A 25687-nucleotide genomic window follows, 5' to 3' on the forward strand; every position below is an offset into this window, starting at 1 on the left:
AGTTTGTTTACTGTGAAAACTCAGCCTGCCCGGTGTGGGGGTCATTAGTGGCGGTGCATGGGGAGTTTTTTTTAGCGGGTTGTTGTGTAAAATAGTTCCTCTATGAAAGAAGAAAGGCAGGAGGGAGGGAGGTAAAAGGTCACCATGGCTCGCGCTGATCAGGTGACAAATGTGGCAAAGTCGGACTGCGTCCGGACTTTTTACACGAAATTGCAGTAAACTTTGCGTAAAATAATAACAATAATAATGACAAACCAGGGGAAGCAGTACAGCACAGGAGACGCGCGTGATGAAGCCTTGTCGTTTGGTTATTATGATGAAGATGATGATGATGATGATGATTTGGATACGTTTACAGAGGATGGAGTGTGCGGCTGCGATGAAGGAGGTCAGCTCCACTTTTACACTAACCATTGATCTATTTAACGCTTTGCAAGGTCACCAGGTTTAATCAAGGGCACTTGGAAATGCATGCAAATAATGATCATGTCCTGCAGATTAAAACCGTTCCAAAGTAAAACTTCAACCTCTGTTACACTGAGGAACCTTTTCACTTTCTTTTAACACGGATGCACTGATTTATAAGAAGATGAGGCTGAACAATAAGAGGTGACATAAGACTGATATAAGAATTTCCTGATTGTGTTTAAATGGCCGTTTTGGTTGCCAGATTAAAAAGCATGAAATGTTTTTTCCCCAAAGAATCTGCATAACTTTTGTTGCCAAGTGCTGTGGATTTACACGGACAAGGAATTTATCGTGTATCGGGTACTGGCGCATAGAAGCACCAGTGAAGCAAAGAAGCATAAATACAAAGATGGAAATGATAAGAATAAACAAAAAAATTCAAAGATAATGAAATGGATATATATTAACTGTGTAATTGTGCAGGATGTGCAAAAATGGACCAGTGCAAACTGTATTGCTTTTCATTAGTTATATGCAGAAAACATGCCACATCGTGCGTTACTCTTAAACCATCAACAGGGTGTGAGAATCAGCCATAAGCTAACGTAAGCAAAAGAAGTTCCAGGTGACCTCAGTGATCCATTTGCACAGACAACGAATCCTCGTTATCGGTTGCATCATTTAGTAGAATAGATAGTCTTTGGGTCACGGCACCACAAACGAAATTATTTACATGTTTACAAAATACCGCTTCTAGCAACAGTGCAAACAAAATGAAACAATGGTTGTGAGGAAGTAGGTGTGGTTATAAGCAACGGTGACTGTGATTGGTTGTTAGGAAACAACTACCATCACTGATTGGTTGTTTGGAAAACCGGTTTGTGTGAGTTTTCAGCTGGATCGAGTGCAGGGCAGTCGATAAAATCAGGTGAAAGTTTGGTCATTTTTATACTAAAACAAGTTTAAGATGAATTTGATTGCCCAGGATTCATGAAATATCTCCACACACACACTAAAGAGTTTTTTTAGAAGCAGCAGCAGCTTCTTGTGCCGAGCGTACAGTATTTTTACTCCTTTTCCCAGAAGCGTTCCACTGACGAACATGCCACGAATTGCAAGGGCAGTATTTTGGGCCTGGAAGTGTCCGTGAAGGCCCTCTACATTCCTCAGAGTGTTGTTGAGAGAGCTGTTTTAAAGTCCCAGAGCTCGAATGAGCATGTGATCAGGAGGGAGTGTTTCTGCTTGGCTGTGCAGGACATTTTGAACATGGCACTGTTGCATATTAGGATTAGGACGTGAATGTACGATAAGGGGTGTCGCCTTTTTTTTGTCTTAGTAATATTACACTTGCAAATATGTGCAAATTAAAGATTTCAGACACTTTAAACAAACCTGTGTGCTTCAGATAATTGACTCCAGGATTTTCTTTGTTCCAGCCAGTTGCCTTGTAATTATTTTCAAAGTCTGTTCTTCCTTACTCGTTGATTTAGCTGAGGGTTAAGAGTCTTGTTTAAGGGTTCTCTGTAACTCTGATAGTCCTACATTGTGGACCGAACCACAATCCCTGACCCACCATGTGTATGTGTGTGTTTTGTATAGTACTGGGTTTCCGAGATCCCTTCTGCAGTGAGGTGAAGCCTCGCATCCTGCTGATGGGTTTACGGCGCAGCGGCAAGTCTTCCATCCAGAAAGTGGTGTTCCACAAGATGTCCCCCAACGAGACGCTGTTCCTGGAGAGCACTAATAAGATCTGCCGAGAGGACGTGTCTAACAGCTCGTTCGTCAGCTTCCAGATCTGGGATTTTCCTGGTCAGATCGATTTCTTCGACCCGACCTTCGACTACGAGATGATCTTCCGCGGCACGGGGGCGCTTATTTTCGTCATCGACTCGCAGGTGTTTTTCGCCAATCCTCGATTAATGTAAATGGTGGAGAGAATCGATATTTATATCCATACTAAACACCTGAATGACATAAAAGGGATTTTTACACACGAAATATTTCCCTGGATGATTGCAAATCCTGGGTAAATGGAATCACACTGTACTTCCCTAAACCCTGGCTGAACCTGAACCATGATAACACAAATACAGCGCAAAATTCTCATCAGCAAGAATAACACTGCCACTTATATCATTCTTGGCTAGTATCAAAGCGCTGATACCGGAGACTCCTTCCATAACTGTTAAATAAACGTCTTCTCACAGAAATCTTTACCATACCTAGGTTTTAACCCATATACATTTACAGCATTTAGGCAGACATCCTTATCCAGAGTGACTTAGATTTTTATCTCATTTTAAATAACTGAGCAATTAATGGTTAAGGGCCTTGATTAGGGGCCCAGCAGTGGCAGATTGATGGACCTGGGATTGGAACTCACAGCCTTCTGATCAATAGTCCAACATCTTAACCACTCAACTACCACATTCCATATTTGGCAGACCTTCTAATGTAGAAATTCCCAATTTCTCGATAGTTTGCTTGTTTCTAAATGCTAATTTAAGTACCTCAGGAATTTCTTTAGACGTTGTTTGAAGACAGACAGCTCTTCAAGTAGACGTTCATTCCACCATCTAGGTGCCAGAACAGAGAACAAACCTTCCTTGTACCCTGAGAGATGGTGGCACCATCAGACCAATCAGTGCTAGTGGTGGAATCCTCCAGATCTAATACTCGATAACATCTTTTGTTGGATATCTTTCTGTTTAGGATGACTATGTGGAAGCACTGAGCAGACTCCACCTCACTGTGACCCGAGCCTATAAAGTCAACCCGGACATCAACTTTGAAGTGTTCATCCATAAGGTGGACGGACTGTCCGACGATCACAAGATCGAGAAACAGCGAGATATACACAAACGTGCCAACGACGACCTGGCAGACGCCGGCTTAGAGAGGATACATTTAAGGTCAGTTTTATATATGCTGTGTGTGTGTGTGTGTGTGTGTGTGTGTGTACTGGATATCAGAATAAACGTATAATGATTTATACCACAGTGATGTCAGGTTCTCAATTCTGATTGGTCAAAAGGCATTGATTAACTTGTAAAGAAGTCGCTTCATGTAATCGAAGCCCTAAATAAATATAAATCAATGAATATTTTGTTATTTAAAAAAGGAAACTAAAAAACATCCATTCCTTGATTTGGTGAAGTTTTCTGTAAGGAGATGTTTATTTCTGTTCTATTTTGGAAGGAGTCTCCAGTGATAGCACTTTGTAACAGATTTTATTTATTTATTTTAATTGTTATCTTCAAGAGAAAAGAAAAGAAAGGTTGGTGATGAAACAACTATTTATGCTATTTTGCAGATGTCCCACAATGATAAATGTAACTAGAAATGGATAAAGAACAATAATACAATTTAAACCAATGTTCTGTGAATTGATGCGCTGTAAAGAGAATATTTTAGTGAAGTTTTTACAGCATGTATAGCTTTATTTTCTTCACTGAGGACAGATGGCGATTAAAGCATGGTAATTTAAAACATCCTGGGGTTTTGTCCTGTGTTTGTTCAGAATCATTCCCTTTATTTAATGTAAACAGGCTTGGTGAGTTGAGGATAAACAATACTGTATTGGGAGCATATCAGTCTACATGGTTATAATCCTTTTAAACCAGGCTGTACTTACATAATCAGTATTAAAATATTTGTATATCATGTCCTAAAATATGCATTAGAAAAAGCCAATCTAATGTGGTACCAGGCGTTTCAGGCCAATTTTCCTCCAATCTTCCTTTCCCCTGATTTATGAATTGAGGTCATTTCATGCATGTCTCTGCAGAAGAGATAAGCATCGCTCGTTCCTTCGCATTTGCTAATAAACTCACCCCAGAAGCTCCAAAATTGAAAAGGAGAATCATTTGGCAGGGTCTTTACAGAAAACCTTCTGTCGGCTTCGCTCTCGTTTCAGCTTCTACCTGACGAGCATCTATGATCACTCCATCTTCGAGGCGTTCAGTAAAGTGGTGCAGAAGCTCATTCCACAGCTCCCAACTCTGGAGAATCTACTCAACATTTTTATATCCGTGAGTAACAAAACACACACACGCTAGTTATCTTACCTGAAAAACATTTAATTAACAATTTTCTAAACGTGGATTTTTCAGCGAATTAGCATACACCAAATGTCCGTCTGTGAATAGAACGTTTTGGACCAGCCAGCTGATGGCAGCAGAATGTCAGCAATGAAGTGTTTTTAAGGGGGGGAGGATAAAAATAAACTTTATTTATTAACACAGTTATTCCTTTGTTTTTGCTCATAATTTACAATTAATTATTTAGAATATCTGCTGATTAATGAAAACAATTATTTAGAAAAATAATTGAAATTTAAATCCTGGATACTGTGGAATTTTTCATTTTCTGTATTTTTTAAAAATAATTACAAGCTGAATATAATTATAAAATTTTGTAGTTTTTTTTTGTTGTATTTTGTTGTTTTTCCGGCTGCTCCTTGTTCGGGGTCACCACAGAGGATCATAGGGTCCGCATATTTGATTTGGCCGAGGTTTTAAGCCGGATGCCCTTCCTGACACAACCCTCCCAGTTTATCCAGGCTTGAGACCGGTGCTGTGAGATAGAGTACTTTTCTGTGGCTGGGTTAGCTCCCGTCCTGGGAATCGAACCCGGGCCACGGCAATGACAGCACAGTATCCTGTAGCTGAACCACAAGGAGGCTTAAATATAAATAAAGTATCAAACTCAAATATAATCATATTGTGCACCCGTAGTTGGAGGTGTACAAGCTTCAGGTTGGATTGAAACTCCATGAACTGGGAAAGCCAGCAAGAACTGGTCTTGCTATTAAATGTACACTGGTGCCGTGTGATCGATATACTGCAACCTATGGATATGTTGAAATTTAGCCCAAAAAGTATGACATAAAATGAGCGTAACGTTCAAATAGAGCTGTTCTGGCTCTTTATAGAACTCAACAGAGAGCCTGTTGTTCATTATGAATGAAAATGATGAGTGTGTTCTCTGAGCTCTTTCTAAGCAAGACTTTTTACTGCCAACACAATGTAATAATAAGTAAGTGAATGTAGCCCAAGACACACAATTCAATCACGTTTGTGACCGGGCCTGAGGAAAGAAAGTGTGATAATTATGAAAGGAATAAAACAAAGCTGCGCTAGTCATGTCCTGTTGGAAAATTAGACTACCCTGAATTTGCATAACTTCAGAAAAGTACTAATTTAGCTTATCAGTAGCCTACCTGAAAAAAAAATGCATCCGAGCACGTCCTTATTTATTCAAGTTTCCTAAGATGTAGAGATGACAGATGGTGATGTTTGAGATAAACATGAGTCTTGCACACAGATTGTACACATATGGTTGGCTCAAAGTAAATGGCACCAACTAAATGGCACCATCTAATCAGACTCCAGCCAGCCCACTAAGCAAAGCCAAGCTGGAAATGGGAAAGCCACCAGATTAGCATAAGGACTGACTTTTTAGAGAAATTTTTCCTGATGCAGAGTACACTGTAGTCATTCTTCTTGCTTTGGTGGTACAACCTTTTGTACCTTCAGTGGTGTACCTGTAATTAGTTTCTTTGGTACAGCAGTGGTCCTTAATTAGTTACCTTCAAGTTGAAAGATACAGGTTCTAAGGTGCACCCTTTATTGAACCACCCCAGCGACAAAGAAAAATACTTTTCAGAGACTATGCTCCAGAGTGCTGAATGTATGGGATGCTGTATAAGGCTTACAGGAATCTAACTGGCTGTGTAATCAATCACTGATAGGATGTTGACCTGGAAAGTCAATCCTCTTTAATAATACACACTATATGGTAAAAGTATGTCAACGCTTGACCGTCTGCACTTTGAACATCCCATTCCAAAAACCATATGGACTTTATCTCTTCCACTGTTACCAGGGTTTCCAGTAGTGTTTGTAATGTGCCTATGGGGATTTGTGTTCATTTTGTAAGCTAATTGCTGTTAAAGAAGGAAGGCTCTGAGGATGGATGAGCAGGCATACATGGAGTTCCGGTTGATTCTGTGGTGTTGAGGTCAGGGCTCGGTCAGGCCAGGGTTATTCTTACGCACCAACCTTGGCAAAACCATGTGTTTATGGTGCTTGCTTTGTATATAGGTGTATTGTCATCCCAATCTGGGCAACTCCATAGAGTTTGAATATCTAGAGTGCACACAGATTTACAGCATTCAGCAGGCTCCCTTATCCAGAAGGACTTACAGTTTATACAACTGAGGGTTAAGGGCCTTGCTCAAGTGCTCAACAGTGACCTCTTGGTGGACCTGGGATTCAAACTCACAACCTTCCAGTCACACCTTAACCACAATGCTACCACATCCTTAGTGGGGAGACTGTGAGATTAACACATATTGTATATTAAATATATCCAGGACCATATTGTAATGGTGGAAAAAAAAAAATCATCACTAGCTTTCATACAACGCCATCCCCACCCTTCTGTGATCTATATGATCTAGAAGGATGTCGTGGAAACCGAGCATTTTAGCCGACTTTGGGGCTCTGTTTCTACTGTACTAGAGCACTAATCCAGGTTAGTTCTACCTCTCTGTTAGTCAGTCTAGACATGTCCAATGCAAACTTGCTAACGGAAACGTGTTAAGGCAGCAGTTTATTCCTTGTTGGCTCTCGTTGCAGAATTCAGGGATCGAAAAGGCGTTTCTGTTCGACGTTGTCAGTAAGATCTACATCGCCACAGACAGCAGTCCAGTGGACATGCAGACGTACGAGCTGTGCTGCGACATGATCGATGTCGTCATCGATATTTCCTGCATCTATGGGTGAGTGAGGTTGCTGTGTAAACTCATTCAAGTCATTTCTATCAAGCAATAAATCAGTCAGAGGTACTTGTACTCGTCAAGGATTTAATTAGATGAATCTGTTCTGGTGAGGAATTTGCAAGGCTGGTGTTAATGTTCAGAACATGACATGCAGATTCGCACTAGGCATTAGTCTTGAGGGCGTCTGAAAATAACAGTGTTGATCATCTCCAGCTTGGATGTTGTCTTGTGATAGTGGGAGGCTTTGTAATGCGCCGTTTCTTACTTGTACCACATTGCTCTTGAATTCTAAAATCTGATCAGTCAGATGATTTAAATAAAACAGTACAACATTCAAACAAAAAAAAGTTTCCTGTGAGGAGATGTTTATGTAATATTAATGGAAGGAGATGTAGCACAGCCATAATGTTCTGAGCAGTGAGAGGTGAAGCGAATAACCCTGATGATCTCCTCATCATGGCACCTGTTAGTGGGTGGGATATATCAGGCAGCAAGTCAGCATTTTCTCCTCAAAGTTGATGTGTTAGAAGCAGGAAAATTGGACAAGCGTAAGGATTTGTGCGAGTTTGATGAATTGTGATGGCTAGACCACTGGATCAGAGCATCTCCAAAACTGCGGCTCTTGTGGGGTGTTCCCGGTCTGCAGTGGTCAGTATCTATTAATAGTGGTCCAAGGAAGGAACAGTGGTGAACCGGTGACAGGGTCGTGGGCGGTCAAGGCTCATTGATGCCCGTGGGGAGAGAAGGCTGGACCGTGTGATCCGATCCAACACGCGAGCTACTGTTGATCAAATTGCTGTTATTAATGCTGGTTCACCTTCAGAGATCTAGTCCATGCCTCGACAGGTCAGGGCTATTTTGGAAGCAAAAGGGGAACCAACACAATATTAGGCAGTTGGTAATAATGTTATGCCTGTTCTGTGTACATAGGAATAACATTCATGATTTTATCTGGAGTCAGACAGCGCCGGTTAAAGTGGTAAATGACCTACTGGCTTCTGATCAGGGTTCTGTCTCCTCGCTTGTGTTGCTTGACTTTAGTGCATTTTTTTAAATACAATTGAACATATTATTCTTCTTGATAGACTAGAAAATGGAGTTAAGGGAACAGCCCTCTCCTGGCTCAGGTCTTATTTGGCTGATTATCAGTTTGTACATGGTGACTTCTCTATACATACTAAGGTAAGGTTTGGTGTTAGGCCCACTACTTTTTCTCTTTATATGCCACTTCTGTGTATAATTATTCATGAGTATGTTATTAGCTTCCACTGTTATGCTGATGGGACACAGCATAGCCAGACACCAGCGTAATAAAGTTAAGGACATTAGAGACTAACTGGTAAATTAAAAATTGCTTTCTGTGACGTATACAAGAACAAAACACTGCAGGATATGCTGTTATTATTTGTGGAAATACAAATACGCATGCTAATAAAACCATTGTAAATATTTGATCTTGGATGCTGGATGGATAATTTGTGCATCGCACCATCCCTTTTAAAGCACTAGTCAGGAATCTCCTGGACATCTCTGTAAAAAAAAAAAAAAAAAGAGCATTTTGGGCAAGTGGAAATGTCACTTTAAATCTCTCATTTGACTCATCGGACTAAACAAAATGCACTTCTCCCTACCAAAATATAACATATCCCATATTTTCTATCAGGGAAATAAGTGATGAAACAGCAGGCTAATCTTATTCTCCTTGGGGGGGGTAGATAATGAATGTGGAAGTAGATTTGGTATGCAGCGACCATTTCTCTTCTCTGGCCTCATTTCAATTTAAGCACCACTGGCAGTGTGTTTGAAGAGTATCTGTAAACAGAAAGGGCGAAGTGAAGCACCTCGGGCATCACTGACCCTGTGCGATCTGGACGCTGATGCTCAGGAAGGTGTGGGCATTCAGGCACGACTTGGGGCATGCCAGCTGTCTGCCCACACTGGCCTCCAGAGCAGATGAGTTTCAGCGAATGCTTAAGGGACACAGTACACCTTGCCTAGTAGTATTTCATATGAGCATCAGTCACAGACAGATTTTAATACAATATTGATCGATTTATTAGACGCACAGAAAGCCACAATAAGTCCTGCACTAAGCTACTAAGTACTGCACTTCCTTTCTGTGCTTGAAAATCATTGGTTGTCAGTAGAAGAAATGTAAACATATATATATAGAAAATTATGAAAAACATCTTTTATTCGATTATTATTTGTATAATTAAGCCATTCTGCTGGAGATTTTTTTTATTGTTTTTCACCTTTGAAATGAAACTCAGCCCATAAACAAGTCTCATATTAGCATACACGGCTTTGTACTCAGAAGTGTGGAGGTGGATTTTAGAAGAAGAAAGACTGATATGTTCCTCCTCTATCACACCCTGACAAGCACAGCTAATTGAAACCGGTTCTTATTGACACATCGATTTTATTATTTATTTTTTGCCCGTCTTTTTTGGCGAGCGGCTGTAGCCGTTCCTATCAGTGTCTAATTATTTCCCGCGTATTTAGCCTGATTTCCTTGGTTTGTAAGTGTGCAGAAAAACCACAATAACATCTTCTACTGATCTTTTTTTTTCCCCCCTCTCAGTTTAGTGTGGGAGTTGTCTTCGCCTTCAGCGTTTCTCTTTCTTTTCATCCTAAAAGCGCATGCATTAAAGTATAGAAAACTTTTTCTCTCGTCGCTCTTAAACGCGAAGATAGCCGCGTCGACTTCTGAACACAAGCTCGACACGAACGCAAGAGGATATTTGAGCGCTTGAGAGTTTTTTTTGTCACCATCACCCACATTTTGCTTATCACACTCAGAAGAAAAGGTACTAAACGTCTAAACTCGTTTTTTTTTTTTAAAGAATCATCCTACATGTAAAATGACCATCCTGCCTTTTGACGGAATGTTGCTATGTTCTTTCACTGAGTTTGAATGATATCTTTTATAGCTGATTAAACACTCCAACTTTTGCATTTCTCATTTTGTTCTACTTCATTTTTTTTTTTTTGTCCTGTTTCTCGCCGCCAGTTTGAGTGAAGACGTAGCCGGTTCACCGTACGATAAAGAATCCATGGCCATCATCCACCTCAACAACACCACGGTGATGTACCTAAAAGAGGTCACTAAATTCCTGGCGCTCGTCTGTTTCCTCAGGGAAGAGAGTTTTGAGAGGAAAGGTGAGCAGCAAAACTCTGCTAATACTTACGTTATTAATTAATACCGTTAGTAATATCCTTACTAAGTATGTAATGTCGCAGGTCTTAATGAATGATGAATGAGTTTTAAAGGTCAGCAGGTAACTTGTGTAGGATTTGTGTAAAGAAACACAACACCTTAGAGTTGCTGTTAGAGGAAAACAATCGAAGGTGTTTTATTCCTCTTATACTGCTGATGATTTACATTTTTTTTTAATTAAAAAATGTTTATGATTCTGTTTATTTCTTGTTGTCTTTTTTTATTTGTGTTTTAATATTTACTGCTGTTTTAGGCGGAAAAGGTTTTTTTTTGTTTGTTTGTTTCCGCATTTTCAGATTTTCTGGGTTTTGTTTTGTTTTGTTTGTTGCTATTTTTTATTTGGAAAAAAATGAACAATTTTTCTAAACATTTTAATGTTATATTTATATATTTATATTTTTTCCATAATACATTCTTTTCTGTATAAAGTATACTTTTAGGGCATTTCTGATGCACGAATTAATATGAGAAGGGCATTGGAGATGTGTTGTGTGCAGGTTTTGACAGCGTGACTGATACCAGTCAACAATTTTTTGTTCATTTTTTAAAAAATAGCAGTGAAAAAGTTTCACACACAACGATATTTGTTACTAGAACGCCAACACGGATATTTTTCAGATGCCTTGAGTGTTTTCTGTTCACTTCACAACTGCTTTCTCTCAAAAAATTCAGCAAGGTGAAGATCTGGCATGACCCCTGCATAGGATCCTGTGCTAGTTGTTGTCAGCAACACATCAGTATCTGTGGTGTGGTGCATCCTGGGTAATCAACATGCATAATGCGTAGACAGTCTAACGCACTACCCTTGAGTACAGTACAGGATTTTCTCTTGTATGCAGTAAATATTGTTTGAATTATTTGGAAACTGCTGCACCGTGGATCCCGTGGGACTAAAGTTGGAGTTAGAGCGATGACAACAATTTCTGCTGCGCTGTCAAATTTCAGTCCAAAATGAATTCGGGCCAAAACGTGGCTGATATAACTGAAACCGCGGCTCCTCTGAGAATCGAGAATAAAAGTATTATAACGCTGTTGGATTTAGGAAGTTAATGAATGCTGAAATATTCATGCACAGATTTTGGCAGCACGGCAGGAGGGAGGGCGAGTCGTGGAAGTTTCAGGGTCGCGCTGATACGAGGATACAATCTGCACACTTAATTTTTTTTAACAGAAAACAAATTCTGTCACGGTCAGAGTGTTAACGAACGATTTCAACTTGCATTCGTTCGCTTCGTGCTAACTCCAGCCGGATTCTCGACCGCAGATTGTTCTCTTTTGACAAGTTTGACTAGATTTTGACGCAAGATGTCATCACTTCCTTATAATTAGCTGCTAATTAATACGGTACGTCCGCTTGACTGCCGATCAGTGCACGGGGATTTTCTAGAACTTTCTTTAAGCACTCTGTACTTTTTTCGTGTCCTCATATCCGTTATTCGTCTCTATTCTTTTTGTCCATTTTTTTTTTTCCTCTCGGAAAGTTTGACATGTTCTCCGAGTTGTTTTCCTCCGAGTTTTCTTGATTTCCTTCCACCTTGCTGAACACGGGGCGAGATGGATTAGCTACACTAAACCTTTTTCTTTTTTACAGTTTAAAAAGAAATCTTGCTAGAAATGTTCACAGAGCAGCTGGTTAAGCCTTGAGTTGAGTCTCAACCAGCTGTCTAGTTCACTAGTCGGGTCGCTGATCAGAAATTCGGCCATTTTAAATTTACAGAGAAAATCCTTGCGGTGGGGAGTTTTCTCTCTAAAAAAAAATCCCACAAAAACCAGATTCTGATTATTGTTTCCTTATTGGAAATGATGTTAATTTATTCTGAAGCCTGTCAGCTTGAAATAAAAACAATGGCGGATAAACCAAACTCTCAGTAAACTTCCGTTACAAATGTAAGTAGCTTGCTATCGTTAGCTTAAATAAGCATTTATACGATCTATCCTTAACTCACTACAAAGTGCTCCTTAGTTGTCTTTTTTTCTGGATTTATGTTGTGTCTCTTCTGGAAAGGAAATACCAACAGAAACGCTGTGCTTTGACATTAGCCGGGTTCTTTTGTTCGAACTAGACAAAACATTCTTACTGTTGTTTGTCCTTTGGTGTAATTTGTGCTCTGGTCAGAAAATGTTAGTCTGTTTTAGTTTCCTTTCAAAGGGATTTTAACCCAAAACATGTCATAGATAATTTTTTTAGATTTCTTTTGTGTTCTCAATCGATCAGTAATTGTGATTTTTATTTTTTTATTATTTTAATTAATTCATTCATTTTTTTTATAGATGTCTCCACAAAGCTGGTTTAAATAAATTAGCCTCAGTGGACGCTAAATCACTAATCACCTGACTTCCCTGGTCTATAGTCTGGGCTAGAAGGAAATCAGGCTTCTTTATGCAATTTGGTGTACTTTTACCTCCGACCATCGGTGGTGCTGTTGTGCTTAGATAAATATGGAAAAAATATTTGTTAACGGAATAAAAGACGACGTGATTGCCAAAACCCAATCATTTTTTTATGTATAATTTTTTTTCTTGGAAGAGAGAAAGCTGATTTATAGCATCCAACCTTGCTAATACAACACCTAACTCCAGTCCTTGTAATATCTTAATAGTTTATTTATATTTTAATAGTGAAACACGTCTCAAGGCTTTCCCCATATATGAGTAAATAAGTAAATATGTTGATTATGTCGTAAAAACTTCACGACAAATAATTCACCATTTGTTAAAAAAGCAATTTCCGTCATCGTTTACAGCTCTTACAGGCTTTGGGTATTGTTAAACTGGTGACTGAGTATCTAATGTTTGTGAAAATGGAGGTAATCAAAATGCCTTTAAGAATATTTGCCACTATGACGGTTTATTGTCTGAGGATAACAGCTGTGTAAATTATTTAATAGCAGAAATTATGCAGCACTCTTTTTATGGCGATGCAGAAAGCACTCAGAATCAATGATTTTTCTTCTCAAGAGACATATTTAGCAAAGGAATGTGATATTTTTTAGATCATGATCATGTATTTTTTTCACTCTGTGGTGTTCTCGTTAAATTTTTATTTACAGTATCTACAGTAGCGTACGAGGCAGAATCGACCAACTGTAACCTTGTATCATAATACAAGTTCCCACTAGGAACTCTCACATGAGCGACCCCTTAAGTCGTAATTACGCCTGGGAAACTTTTGAGATCCGAGTGTGGATGTGAGGAGTCTGAAACTTTTACCGTGGTGGAGGAGAGTTACACTTAATGACATGTTTTTCTAACTGTATTTAACTTTCATGTTAATGGCTACCCTTGGTTAACAGCACCAACCTACAAATCAGAACCAGCATCATTTAGCACAATACAAATATTTCAGTGTGAACATCAGGTTCAGGTTGGAGATCTCCTTAAGATTTCTTTTTTTTTTTTTTTTTTTGCCCAAAATGTTTAGCGAAACAGTTTTACTTTATTAATTCAGAGAACATTTGTTACTAAAAAAGATGTTTCAATTATTTAACAGCTTTAAAATGAACCTTTTAAGGACTCTCTAAATGTGTTTTAGTTCTGTGTTAGTGTTTGGTGTCCCCTTGCTGATGGTAAAAATTTAATTTAACAATTATTCATGTAGCAGATGCTGGCAGAATCCAGCCCCGGGCTAAAGCACTGAGCAGCTGAGGGCTTGAAATCTCTCTGGCATACACAGGACTCAAATTTATAAAACTGTACTATTAAACTACCACGGTTACCCAAGTCTTCTTGAACGTGGTAAAAACGTATTTTATTTAATTATTAAATCCATTCATAACGATTGATTGGAAGGCTCGGAGTGGTTAAAACATGATGGGAAATATCTTAGGACTGAACTGGAACTGCGTCAGTAACACTGACATTTCTACACCGATGACAGATTTCACATATTTTGCATAGGAGCTTCGCATTTGACAGAATATGAAATGATTTTGCACTCAAAAATACGGCAAAACAGCAGATAAAGCCGATCAATATACAAATGTGGAATGATTGGCGATTACGTTTTGAACTCGCTCTATGTGAACCGACCCCCACCTGGAATCCCCACCTCCTTCCTGGTCTTGAGTCAGTGTTTGATTTATGTGTTCATAAATAATTGGAATATTTCTGCTCCTAAACATCAGTATATATTTGTTGAAAGCTCTATTTATTATTATTTCACAACAAAAGGAATGTGATAAATTGCAGAATTATAGTACATGTCCATCCCTCTGCCCATGCCTCTGTCCACCCCTCTCCCCAACCCTTTGTCCAACCCTCTGTCCACCCCTCTCCCCAACCCTTTGTTTAACCCTTTGTCCAACCCTCTGTCCACCCCTCTCCCCAACCCTTTGTTTAACCTTTTGTCCAACCCTCAGTCCACCCCTCTCCCCAACCCTCTGGCCTCCCCTCTGGCTACTCTCTTTGGCCAACCTTCTCCCTAACCCTTTTCCCAACTTTCTGGCCACCCTCCAAACCTTCTAACGCTCACTCACAAAAGCAAACAAATGTTTAAGTATCTAAGGGTAAAAAGAAACCATATCTAGCCGCAATGAAAGAGGGCATCTTTAAAGTCAAGGGCAGTAACTTTTCGGGGAAATCAGTGTGTTCCAAGTGTGATGAAATTCTTGTGTTTTTAACCTGAACAAGTCTAATCAATAATATCTAAATCAGTAAAATATCAAAAATGCAATTTTTTTTTTTTAACCTTTTTCCCCCTCATATAAGAATGCATGGTATTTGAAACAAATTTGGTGAAAACAAACCTTCTTTAATTCTTCTCAATCCTCAGGACTCATCGACTACAACTTCCACTGCTTCAAGAAAGCCATAGAGGAAGTGTTCGACTTGCGACTGAAAGTGCAGAGAAACCGGAAACTTCTGAGCCAGAGGAGATGGAGCAGGCAGAACGTGCCGAACGGGACTCACACTCAGCATCACTGAAGGACATATACAAACACACACACACTAGGAGATTATGTGTTAGGAATAAACCCAGAATTTTCATACGAACTAGATTTCCAGCGATCTTAATTTTCGGGGTGTTAACAACTTTTTAATAATTAAGAGAAATATTAATAGAAAACCACAAGTGTGGTTTTATTATCATTGTAATATTTGTCAGGTAATTAAATCTGTATCCGATTCATATAGGATTGATGTAAGATGTGTGGCTGTAATGTGGTATGAATGAGTGAGATTTTATGATGAATGAGTACTGATTTTAGTAGAATTGCCATACAACTTCAATTTTATTTTTAATAGAGAATAAAGAAGCAGAGATTGAGATGAAATACAGAAGGGAAGACGATTTAAAAGCAGAACTGATTTTGTTCGTTCTGTACAGTCAATTATATAAGCCATGTTTGGGGTGGAAAGCTAATGAAAGCTTATAGCTACCTCCTTACTATCTAGCTACAGATGTAGTTTGGATTAGTATGTAAACGATTATACAGAACGACAGAGACTGGGAGATATTAGCGATATTAACAACTATCCACAGGCTACAACTTCCATTTCTATGTACAGTTTATTCTGAATCACATCCAGTAAAATTAATACCAGAGTTTTGATTTACGGCAGCGTCTGGAAGGTTTTTCCGCCATGTTTAGCCGAGTAACCGTCCAGAAATCTGGATCAGGTCTGCTCTCTTCACATGAAGGGCTTAGCCTCCATGATGATGATGATGATGATAAAAGTGCTATCCATTAACAGAGAAGCCATTTAAAACAAATCTGACAAATTGTACTCAGCCTAGTTTGAGGTAGACATTTGACGACGTTGCGTAATAGAAATTGAAGGCTAGTTCATTATGTGCTAGCCTTGTAGCTATGGTATGAGGCTTAACAAGCTAATTTTTTGACACAGAACATGGATAGTTGAATCATAAAATTATTGAAGATATCGCTGTGATATTAACAACTATCCATAGGCTACATCTTCCATTTCTATCTACAGTTTATTCTGGATCACGTCCAGTAAAATTAATACCAAAGTTCTGATTTACAGCAGTGTCTAAAAGGTTTTTCCGCCATGTTTAACTCGGTAACCATCCAAAAATCTTTGTCTAGCAAACACACAGCTGAGGAATGAAGGGCTTAGCCTCCATGACAATGATAAAAGTGTTATCCATAAATAGAGAAGACAATTAAAACGAATCTGACAAATTGGACTCAGCCTAGTTTGAGGTAAACATTTGACGACGTAGCATAACAGGAACTGAAGGCTAGTTCATTATGTGTTAGCCTTGTAGCTATAGTACAAAACTTAATTAGCCTTGTAGCTCTAGTACACAACTTTTTTTTTTTTTTTTACATAGAACATGGATCGGTTTGAGATTTTGAGCGAAAGGGAAATTGCGTTTCAGATTTGGGTAAAGTGTAGCTTGGAAATTGAAAAGATTTTTTTTAATTAATTAATTATATAATTAATTAATTATAATATATATATTATAGTAAAATATATTATAATTTTTTTTTAAAGTTGAATTTCACAAAAGTGTAAATAATTGCACCATTTGCACAAATCTCACCATTAATGTTTTTTAAATCAACCCCCATACACTGACATTTGTTACTGTTTCCTGGAAACACTATTTTTTAACCGTCCAATATTAAGAAAAAGCTGGAAAATATTGTTAAAGGAAAGTTACAGTGCGAAGTCACTTATTAGGAATCGGAAAAGTATCAGATCATCGTTTAGTTTTGTGTGAACTTCTATCATCGAGGTCAATTCGATGAGTTTTGCCTTTTTGTAACATGATGAATGTATGCTTTACATAATCAAAAGCCGAGCCTTAACTTTTATCGTTTCAGAATAGTTCCAGTTGGAAATTAATTTTAAGTGTTACAACAAATGTAGTATTGAGCTGTTTATACTCACTGTTTATTATGCGGCCAAGTTGCTGAATATTTATTTATTTATACTATTAATAAAGAATATGACACAAAACCTAAAACTCTCTTTCCACGTATCAGAAATATTCGGTTATTTCTGTCTCCTGTCAGAAAGATTAAAAATATTTAGATATTTAATGGTTCTCACTTACAGAAGTTTTCCCCAGAGCCAAACAAATTAGAATTTTTTCACCTTTTTTTTTTTTTTTACTACAGAAGCCTTGAGCTGCAAAGAAAAAAAATGTTGAAATGCTATTAACTTATCTCATATTATTTAAAACATCCATATCATGGTTTAAATTAAGATCTCGTCATGTCAAAATTAATATCTTGTCATTTTCTTTTTTCATTTTAGCTCAATATCTCATCTTGCTCTTTTGAGTATTTATTTATATATATATATATATATATGTATATATATATATATATATATATATATATATATATATATATATATATATATATATATTGTTATCTTAACTAATTATTTTAACAAGATAGTATCTTGAAATAATGAAATATTAAATTGAAATCATGAGATAATCTTGAGATAATGAAATAGTAAGTAAGCATAGCAATATAATAGCTTGAAATAATGAGGTATTAAGTCAAAGTAGCTAGATACTATCTTTGAATAATGAGATAGGATGTAATTTTTACTAGAGATGTTGAGTCAAAATATCTTGAGATATTCTCTTAAACTGTCTAACTACTATGTCAGTAACACTAAAAGAACATAATAGCTTGAAATAATGAGATAGTAAGTAAAAGTAACAAGATAATAGTTTGAGATAATGGGGTATTAAGTCAAAATAGCAACATACTACCTTGAAACAATGAGATAGTAAGTAAAACTTGCAACATACTACCTTGAGATAATAAGTAAAAGTAACACTATCTAGAATCTCGAGGAGATGAATCAAAATAACTTTACTTACATACTGTCTTGAAATGGTAAGTTAAAACATTTTGAAGCTAAAGTAAAAGCATATCTTGTAATTAGAGTCAACATAGCAACGTACTATCTTGAAATAATGAGAAAGTTTAAGTAACAACATAATATCTTGAAATAATGAGATAGTAAGTAAAAAATTATCTTTAGATAATGGGATAATGAGTAAAAGTAATCTTGAATGAACGGATGTTAAGTAATAGCAACATATCTTGAAACAGTGAGATACAGTAAAAGAACATAATGACTTGGGATAATGAGATAGTAAAAGTAACAGCATACTAATTTGAGACAATGTGGTATTAAGTCAAAATATACTATCTTGAAATTATGAGATACTAAATCAAAATATCTTGAAGTAACAACATATTTTGAAATTAGAAGATATTAAGTCGAATCTTAAAATAATGAGATAGTATAAGTAACAAGAGGCCCTGTGATGGACTGGTGACCTGTCCAGGGTGTACCCCTGCCTTTCGCCCACTGTGTGCTGGGATAGGCTCCAGCAGATCCCCGTGACCCTAATTAGGAATAAAGAGGGTATAGAAAATGGATGGATGGATGGAAGTAACAACATCTTGAAATAATGAGTAAAAGTAACACTATCTAGAATTAAAGGAGATAATAGAAACAGACCATCTTGAAATATTGAGCTAGTAAGTCAAAATATCTTGCAGCTAAAGTAACAACATACACTATATTGCCAAAAGCATTCGCTCACCCATCCAAATAATCAGAATCAGGTGTTCCAATCACTTCCATGGCCACAGGTGTATAAAATCAAGCACCTAGGCATGCAGACTGTTTTTACAAACATTTGTGAAAGAATGGATCGCTCTCAGGAGCTCAGTGAATTCCAGCGTGGAACTGTGATAGGATGCCACCTGTGCAACAAATACAGTCGTGAAATTTCCTCACTCCTAAATATTCCACAGTCAACTGTCAGCTGTATTATAAGAACGTGGAAGTGTTTGGGAACGACAGCAACTCAGCCACGAAGTGGTAGGCCACGTAAACTGACGGAGCGGGGTCAGCGGATGCTGAGGCGCATAATGCGAAGAGGTCGCCAACTTTCTGCAGAGTCGATCGCTACAGACCTCCAAACTTCATGTGGCCTTCAGATTAGCTCAAGAACAGTGTGCAGAGAGCTTCATGGAATGGGTTTCCATGGCCGAGCAGCTGCATCCAAGCCATACATCACCAAGTGCAATGCAAAGCGTCGGATGCAGTGGTGTAAAGCACGCCGCCACTGGACTCTAGAGCAGTGGAGACGCGTTCTCTGGAGTGACGAATCGCGCTTCTCCATCTGGCAATCTGATGGACGAGTCTGGGTTTGGCGGTTGCCAGGAGAACGGTACTTGTCTGACTGCATTGTGCCAAGTGTAAAGTTTGGTGGAGGGGGATTATGGTGTGGGGTTGTTTTTCAGGAGCTGGGCTTGGCCCCTTAGTTCCAGTGAAAGGAACTCTGAATGCTTCAGCATACCAAGACATTTTGGACAATTCCATGCTCCCAACTTTGTGGGAACAGTTTGGAGCTGGCCCCTTCCTCTTCCAACATGACTGTGCACCAGTGCACAAAGCAAGGTCCATAAAGACATGGATGACAGAGTCTGGTGTGGATGAACTTGACTGGCCTGCACAGAGTCCTGACCTCAACCCGATAGAACACCTTTGGGATGAATTAGAGCGGAGACTGAGAGCCAGGCCTTCTCGTCCAACATCAGTGTGTGACCTCACAAATGCGCTTCTGGAAGAATGGTCAAAAATTCCCATAAACACACTCCTAAACCTTGTGGACAGCCTTCCCAGAAGAGTTGAAGCTGTTATAGCTGCAAAGGGTGGACCGACGTCATATTGAACCCTATGGATTAGGAATGGGATGTCACTTAGGTTCATATGTGAGTCAAGGCAGGTGAGCGAATACTTTTGGCAATATAGTGTATCTTGAAATTAGAAGATATTAAGTCAAAATAGCAACATACTGTCTTGAAATAATGAGATAGTAAGTTAAAGTAACAGTAATAGCTTGATAATGTGGTATTGGGTCAAAGTAGCAAAATACTCTCTTGGAATAATGAGATATCTTGAAGTAACAAAATCTCTTGAAAATAGAAGATATTAAGTCAAAATAGCAACATACTATCTTGAAATAATGAGTAAAAGTCACAACATAATAGCTTGAAAATGTGGTATTAATTGAAAATCTTGAAATAAGTAACATATCTTGTTAAAGATATGAAATATATTAAAAACATACTATCTTGAAAAAAAGTTCTTGTACTATCTTGAAGAAAATCTTTCTATCTAAGTACTATCTAACTATCTAAGTGCTATCTTGAAGAAAAGTTATGACATAATAGCCTTAAATAATATGGTATTAAGTCAAAGTAGCAAAATACTATCTTGAAATTATGAGATAGTAAATCAAAATGTTAAAGTAACAACATATCTTGAAATGAGAAGATATTATAAGTCAAAATAGCAAAACACCGTCTTGAAATAATGAGATAACTAGTCACAACATACTATCTTGAAACAATGAGATAAATGAGTTAAAGTCGCAACATAATAGCTTGAAATAATAAAATAAAAGTCAAAATAAGATGTTTCTGTTTAAAGCTGAGCACCTTTTCATCCTCCTCTGCTATTGTGCGAGCAGCCAACAGCAACAGCGATGCTTTTGTTCAAACGAATCCACACACACACACATTTGCTGCAATGCAGCCTTGATAAGAGAATGACCTTTGACCTCTGGAGGATCTGCTGACGACCACACCATACTAAAATGACCCTAAATCTGGATAGTTGGCAACATGTCAAAGTTTCATTGGAAAGAGTGATGTGTGTGTGTGTGTAAAGCACCATGTGTAATCCCCAATGAATCTTTTCCTTCAACACGAGAGCCGGTGACCCTGATGAGGTCAGAGCTTGATGATGTAACAGCTGCTCCTCTTGGTACGGACGCTAAATTGTGTGTAGCGAAGCCACGGTCGGTTATGTAAGACAATTTCATGTTTGGATTTTATAATCTCCTAAACTCCATTTACTCAGTAGCAATGGTTGAGTAAGCTGCAGGCAAATCTGATGCTAAAGCCACTGCTACAGGGAAATTCTACAGAGAGTTCCTGGTTATTCATTATTTCTGACATATTTCTATAGTCATGGTTCCTCGGAGTGTAAATTTGGGAAAAGAGGTTTGGGGGGGGGGGTTTGATTGATCTGATGCTTAATTTTGTAGTAAAAACACTCCACAGAGTGATTTTTTTCTTCTTTCAAACAATAGATATCACCATGAATCTCTTGCTTATGCAAATGAGGTTCAACTAATGAAATATGCATTGCACAATTAATGAAATCTACTTTTTGCTCCAGCGTTGTGAGAATTATTTCACGTTAACAAGACATCTGTTGCTTGTTTGGTTCTAAAACCCACACAATGTTGTGAAGAATTTCGATTTTTCAGGATAAAAATCTAATGTTCATCCATTTAATCAACAATTCCTCTGCACTAAGTCTCAGTTGTAGAATTGAACAGTGCAGTTCATTAGATATTATGGTTTTGATGATAGAATAATAACAACATACTATCTTGGAATAACGAGATAGCGAGTAAAAGTAACAACATATCCTAAAAATAATGAGAAAATGTGGATTTTTGATAACCTATCATCATAATAACTGGTGAATAATGCTTTATGCATGAGATATTAAATGGATTCACACATTAATGCAAAAAAAACGAAGCTTAATAAGAATCTGTGAATCAATCCGTAAGGAAGCTGTTAATATTCAGGATATATTTGCGTATCACGCTAATTTGTACAGCATGTAAATGCTGGGGAAGTCTGGACTGTCATCAAATGACAAACATGATGAACGACATGATTTTATTGAAGAAAAGCACTAGCTCTGGAGGAAATGCACTTCTTACCTTTCGGTCAATTCGTTTTAACAGTTGAGAGAGAGAGAGATTTTGTTGTGTCCATGTTCAGCAGTGAATGTCCACTCCACAGTTTTTGGTTAATATGAAGCTCATGTGCAAATAGACACTCCAAACTTTTTGAAATTTGTCGTGTTTCATAAGTATTTCTGTTTCTCCCTAGCCTACTAGAGGCAATAAATTAATAAAGAATATTACTAATAAAAAATATGACATAAAACCTAAAACTCTCTTTCCATGTATCAGAAATATTCAGTTATTTCTGTCTCCTGTCAGAAAGATATTTAAAGGTAAGCAAAAGTAATAACATAATAGTTTGAGATATTGTGGTATTAGGTCAAAATACTCTATTGAAACAATGAGAGAGTCAGTCAAAATATCTTGAGGAAGTAGCACCGTATCTTGAATTTGGAAGATATTAGGTCAAAATAGCTACATACTATCTTGAAACAATGAGATAATGAGTAAAAGTGACAATATAAAACGTTGGAATAAATGTGGTATTAGGTCAGAATCTTGAAATAAGTAACAACCTTATCTTGTTAAAGCTATTAAACGTAGTAAAATATCTTGAAATAATGAGAAAGTAAGGAAAAGTCACACCATAATAGCCTGAAATAATATGGTATTAAGTAGCAAAATACTGTCTTGAAATAATGAGATAATAAAAGTCGCAACAAATATTCGGTTATTTCTGTCTCCTGTCAGAAAGATTACAAATATTAAGATATTGTTTTTCCCCAAGAGACGATCAAATCGGAAGAATTTCCTTTTCCCTTTATTACTACAGAAGCCTTGAGAGAAAAAAAAGTGTTGAAATGCTATTAACGTATCTCATATTATTTAAAACATCTCTTATTCAAAATTAATATCTTGTAGATTTTCTTTTTTATTTTATCTCGTCATTTCAGCTTGCTATCTTGAGTATTTTTAAGATGGTATATATGTTTTATTACCGCAACTAATTATTTTAACATTGTAGTATCTTGAAGCAGTGAGATATTACATTTTGATCGTGAGATAACCTTGAGATAATGAGATCGCGGGTCAGAGTAACAACATAGCTTGAAGTAACAAGATAGTAAGTAAGCATAGCAATATAATAGCTTGAAATAATGAGGTATTAAGTTAGAATAGCAAGATACTAGCTTGAAATAATGAGTCAAATTATCTTACACTATCTTACCACTATCTTAGTAACACCAAAAGAACCTAATGGCTTAAGATAATGAGAGAGTAACTTGCTGTTTTTGTAAGTATTTCTGTGTCTCCCTAGCTATACTAGAGGCAAGAAATTAATCCAAAAATTTCCCCAAAACAAAAGATTTATCCACACAAGCGTTCAAAGTAAATCCTAATATCAAACCCAGTTCTGCTCTCCCAAGTGCTTGTTCATAAGCAGCTAAAATTCTAAGGTGTTTATCTTCAACCAGTAAAATTCTCTGTACAGTAGGTTATCCAACAGACGTCTAAAACACACTGAAAGCCAACAGAGTCCTGACTCATTTTATATCGCAGCCAGAAAATTATTCATTTGTTTATACTGATTGAAAACGTCCCACAAGTCCTAACGCCAGCGTACGGGTTAAAGGGGTTAAACACAGCTTTGTCTGCAACAATAAATTAAGATTTAAGTGGAGAAAAGTCTTGGCAGTTTAACAGCTCTACTAGTTTTCACACACTCAAAAAGCAAGTACCCCAAAATCGAACATGTTCGCTCACCCTGTAGGCTTTACCACCCAGGAGACATCCAAACATCTGCTACGTCGTCTACAGGCAGACATCTATATTTATCTCCTGTAGGAATTTGGATTGGTCTTATTCTAAATGTATAAGCAATACTGGGAGTATTTTAATATATTCTGCCTTCCGGAAATGCCGCAGGACGAGTACGAAAACCGCAGGAGGGAATAGAGGCTGACCGTTCAATTGCCCGCTCACACTTTTCCTGACATTGACATTTTTTAAAAAGGCAACAGAGAACGACAAGCCAGGTTTCACAGCTTCATAACCACTGTCTTCCTTCAGACTATAAGCCTCGTAAACAGACCATGAGGTCAAGTGAGACGCCACACCAATTCCACTGTATAGTTCTATATTCTATTGAATAGAATGTAATAGAATAGAATAGAATTCTAGCAGTACAGCTGTACAGTGAAATGAAGGCTCACTCACACATTCACACACCTACAATGTAAACAGATGAGACAGAAAGTAAGTGTGAATAGATGCAAATGAAGATCTCGGACCTTCAGTGAGAAGAGGCGAACCCTGCGAGTATCCCGAGGTGTCCAGAGATGGACCAGCTCCAGTTGGATTCTGCTTCATGAAGATTTTGGACATTCGAAGAGAAGATGCCAAATCCCAAGTGGACCCTGAGGACAACAACCTCCTTATCAATACACAAAAGAACATTCTACATATGCTGGATCTCCATCACACAACTCCAACTGACTGTATAAAGGACATTATTCATAATCACACTCTCTGGTGTGACCCAAATGAGGATGAGGTTCCCTTTTAAGTCTGGTTCCTCTCATGGTTTCTTCCTCTTACCATCTAAGGGAGTTTTTCCTCGCCTCAGGCTCACCCATTAGGGAATATTTTGTCTAATATTAATTCTTAGAAGTTTGTACCATATTTCTTCTGTTCTGTGAAGCTGTTTTGAGACAATGTCCATTGTTAAAAGTGCAAAAGAAATAAAATTGAATTGAATTGAATTGAAAGATGTAAACAGATAAAAATGAAAACCAGATGGACCAAAATGCAATCGTAAACAGATATACAAGAGTAACTGTACAAAACATGCAAAATAGGGCGAGTGCAAACGTGAGCAGATATGTATGTTAAGTATATTAAAATAATTAAAATGAGAAGATGATTAAAATTAAGATGAGACTCCGGTATCTTGTATGTTGTGTGCGTTGTGAGTGTAGTGGTTATTGTCTCCAACAGCTGGAGTTTAGTTCTATATTGTATTGTGTCTATTGTATTCATTTTCCCTGCTTCCTTTCTTTGCTAATGTTCGAAAGAAGTTTCTAATTATCCCTTATATTGAGTAACGACCGCTATAAACTCGTTCCCTTGCTTTCTCTGTGAATTTAATAAGGTGCAGTTTGTTACTGGAAACTGCAAGCACACAATGTTTGCCATCTTCAAGAAAAGAAAACTTAGGGAAGGATATGGAATGTTACAGAGTGCTGATGCTGGAGACTCCTCCTATGAATTTGACATATATATTTTTATAAGTACTTTTTGCATTATTATTATTATTATTATTATTATTATTATTATTATTATATAGGGGTGGTGGTAACTCAAGTGGTTAAGGCTCTGGGTTGTTGATTGGAAGATTGGGGTTCAAGCCCCAGCACCCCCAATCTGCCACTGTTGCAAGCAAGGCCCTTAACCCTCTCTGCTCCAGGGGGGCTGTATCGTAGCTATAATAAAGCCTTCTTCTAATATAATTAATATATTAAAATAATTTGAATTACAGCTGGAACGACTG

At 37.6% G+C, this 25687-nt stretch overlaps 1 protein-coding gene across 1 annotated transcript; it reads left to right on the forward strand.

The window, feature by feature from the left end:
- rragd (ras-related GTP binding D) lies at window positions 1-17354 on the forward strand. Its single transcript, XM_058399957.1, has 7 exons — window positions 1-388; window positions 2008-2303; window positions 3121-3320; window positions 4325-4439; window positions 7050-7192; window positions 10206-10354; window positions 15184-17354. Exons 1-7 carry the CDS (start codon window positions 247-249, stop codon window positions 15333-15335), a joined length of 1197 nt encoding a protein of 398 aa, XP_058255940.1. The 5' UTR covers window positions 1-246; the 3' UTR covers window positions 15336-17354.
- The last annotated feature ends 8333 nt before the right edge of the window (window positions 17355-25687 follow it).

The sequence above is a fragment of the Hemibagrus wyckioides genome, linkage group LG09 (genome assembly GCF_019097595.1).
Source record: "Hemibagrus wyckioides isolate EC202008001 linkage group LG09, SWU_Hwy_1.0, whole genome shotgun sequence".
NCBI lineage: Eukaryota > Metazoa > Chordata > Actinopteri > Siluriformes > Bagridae > Hemibagrus > Hemibagrus wyckioides.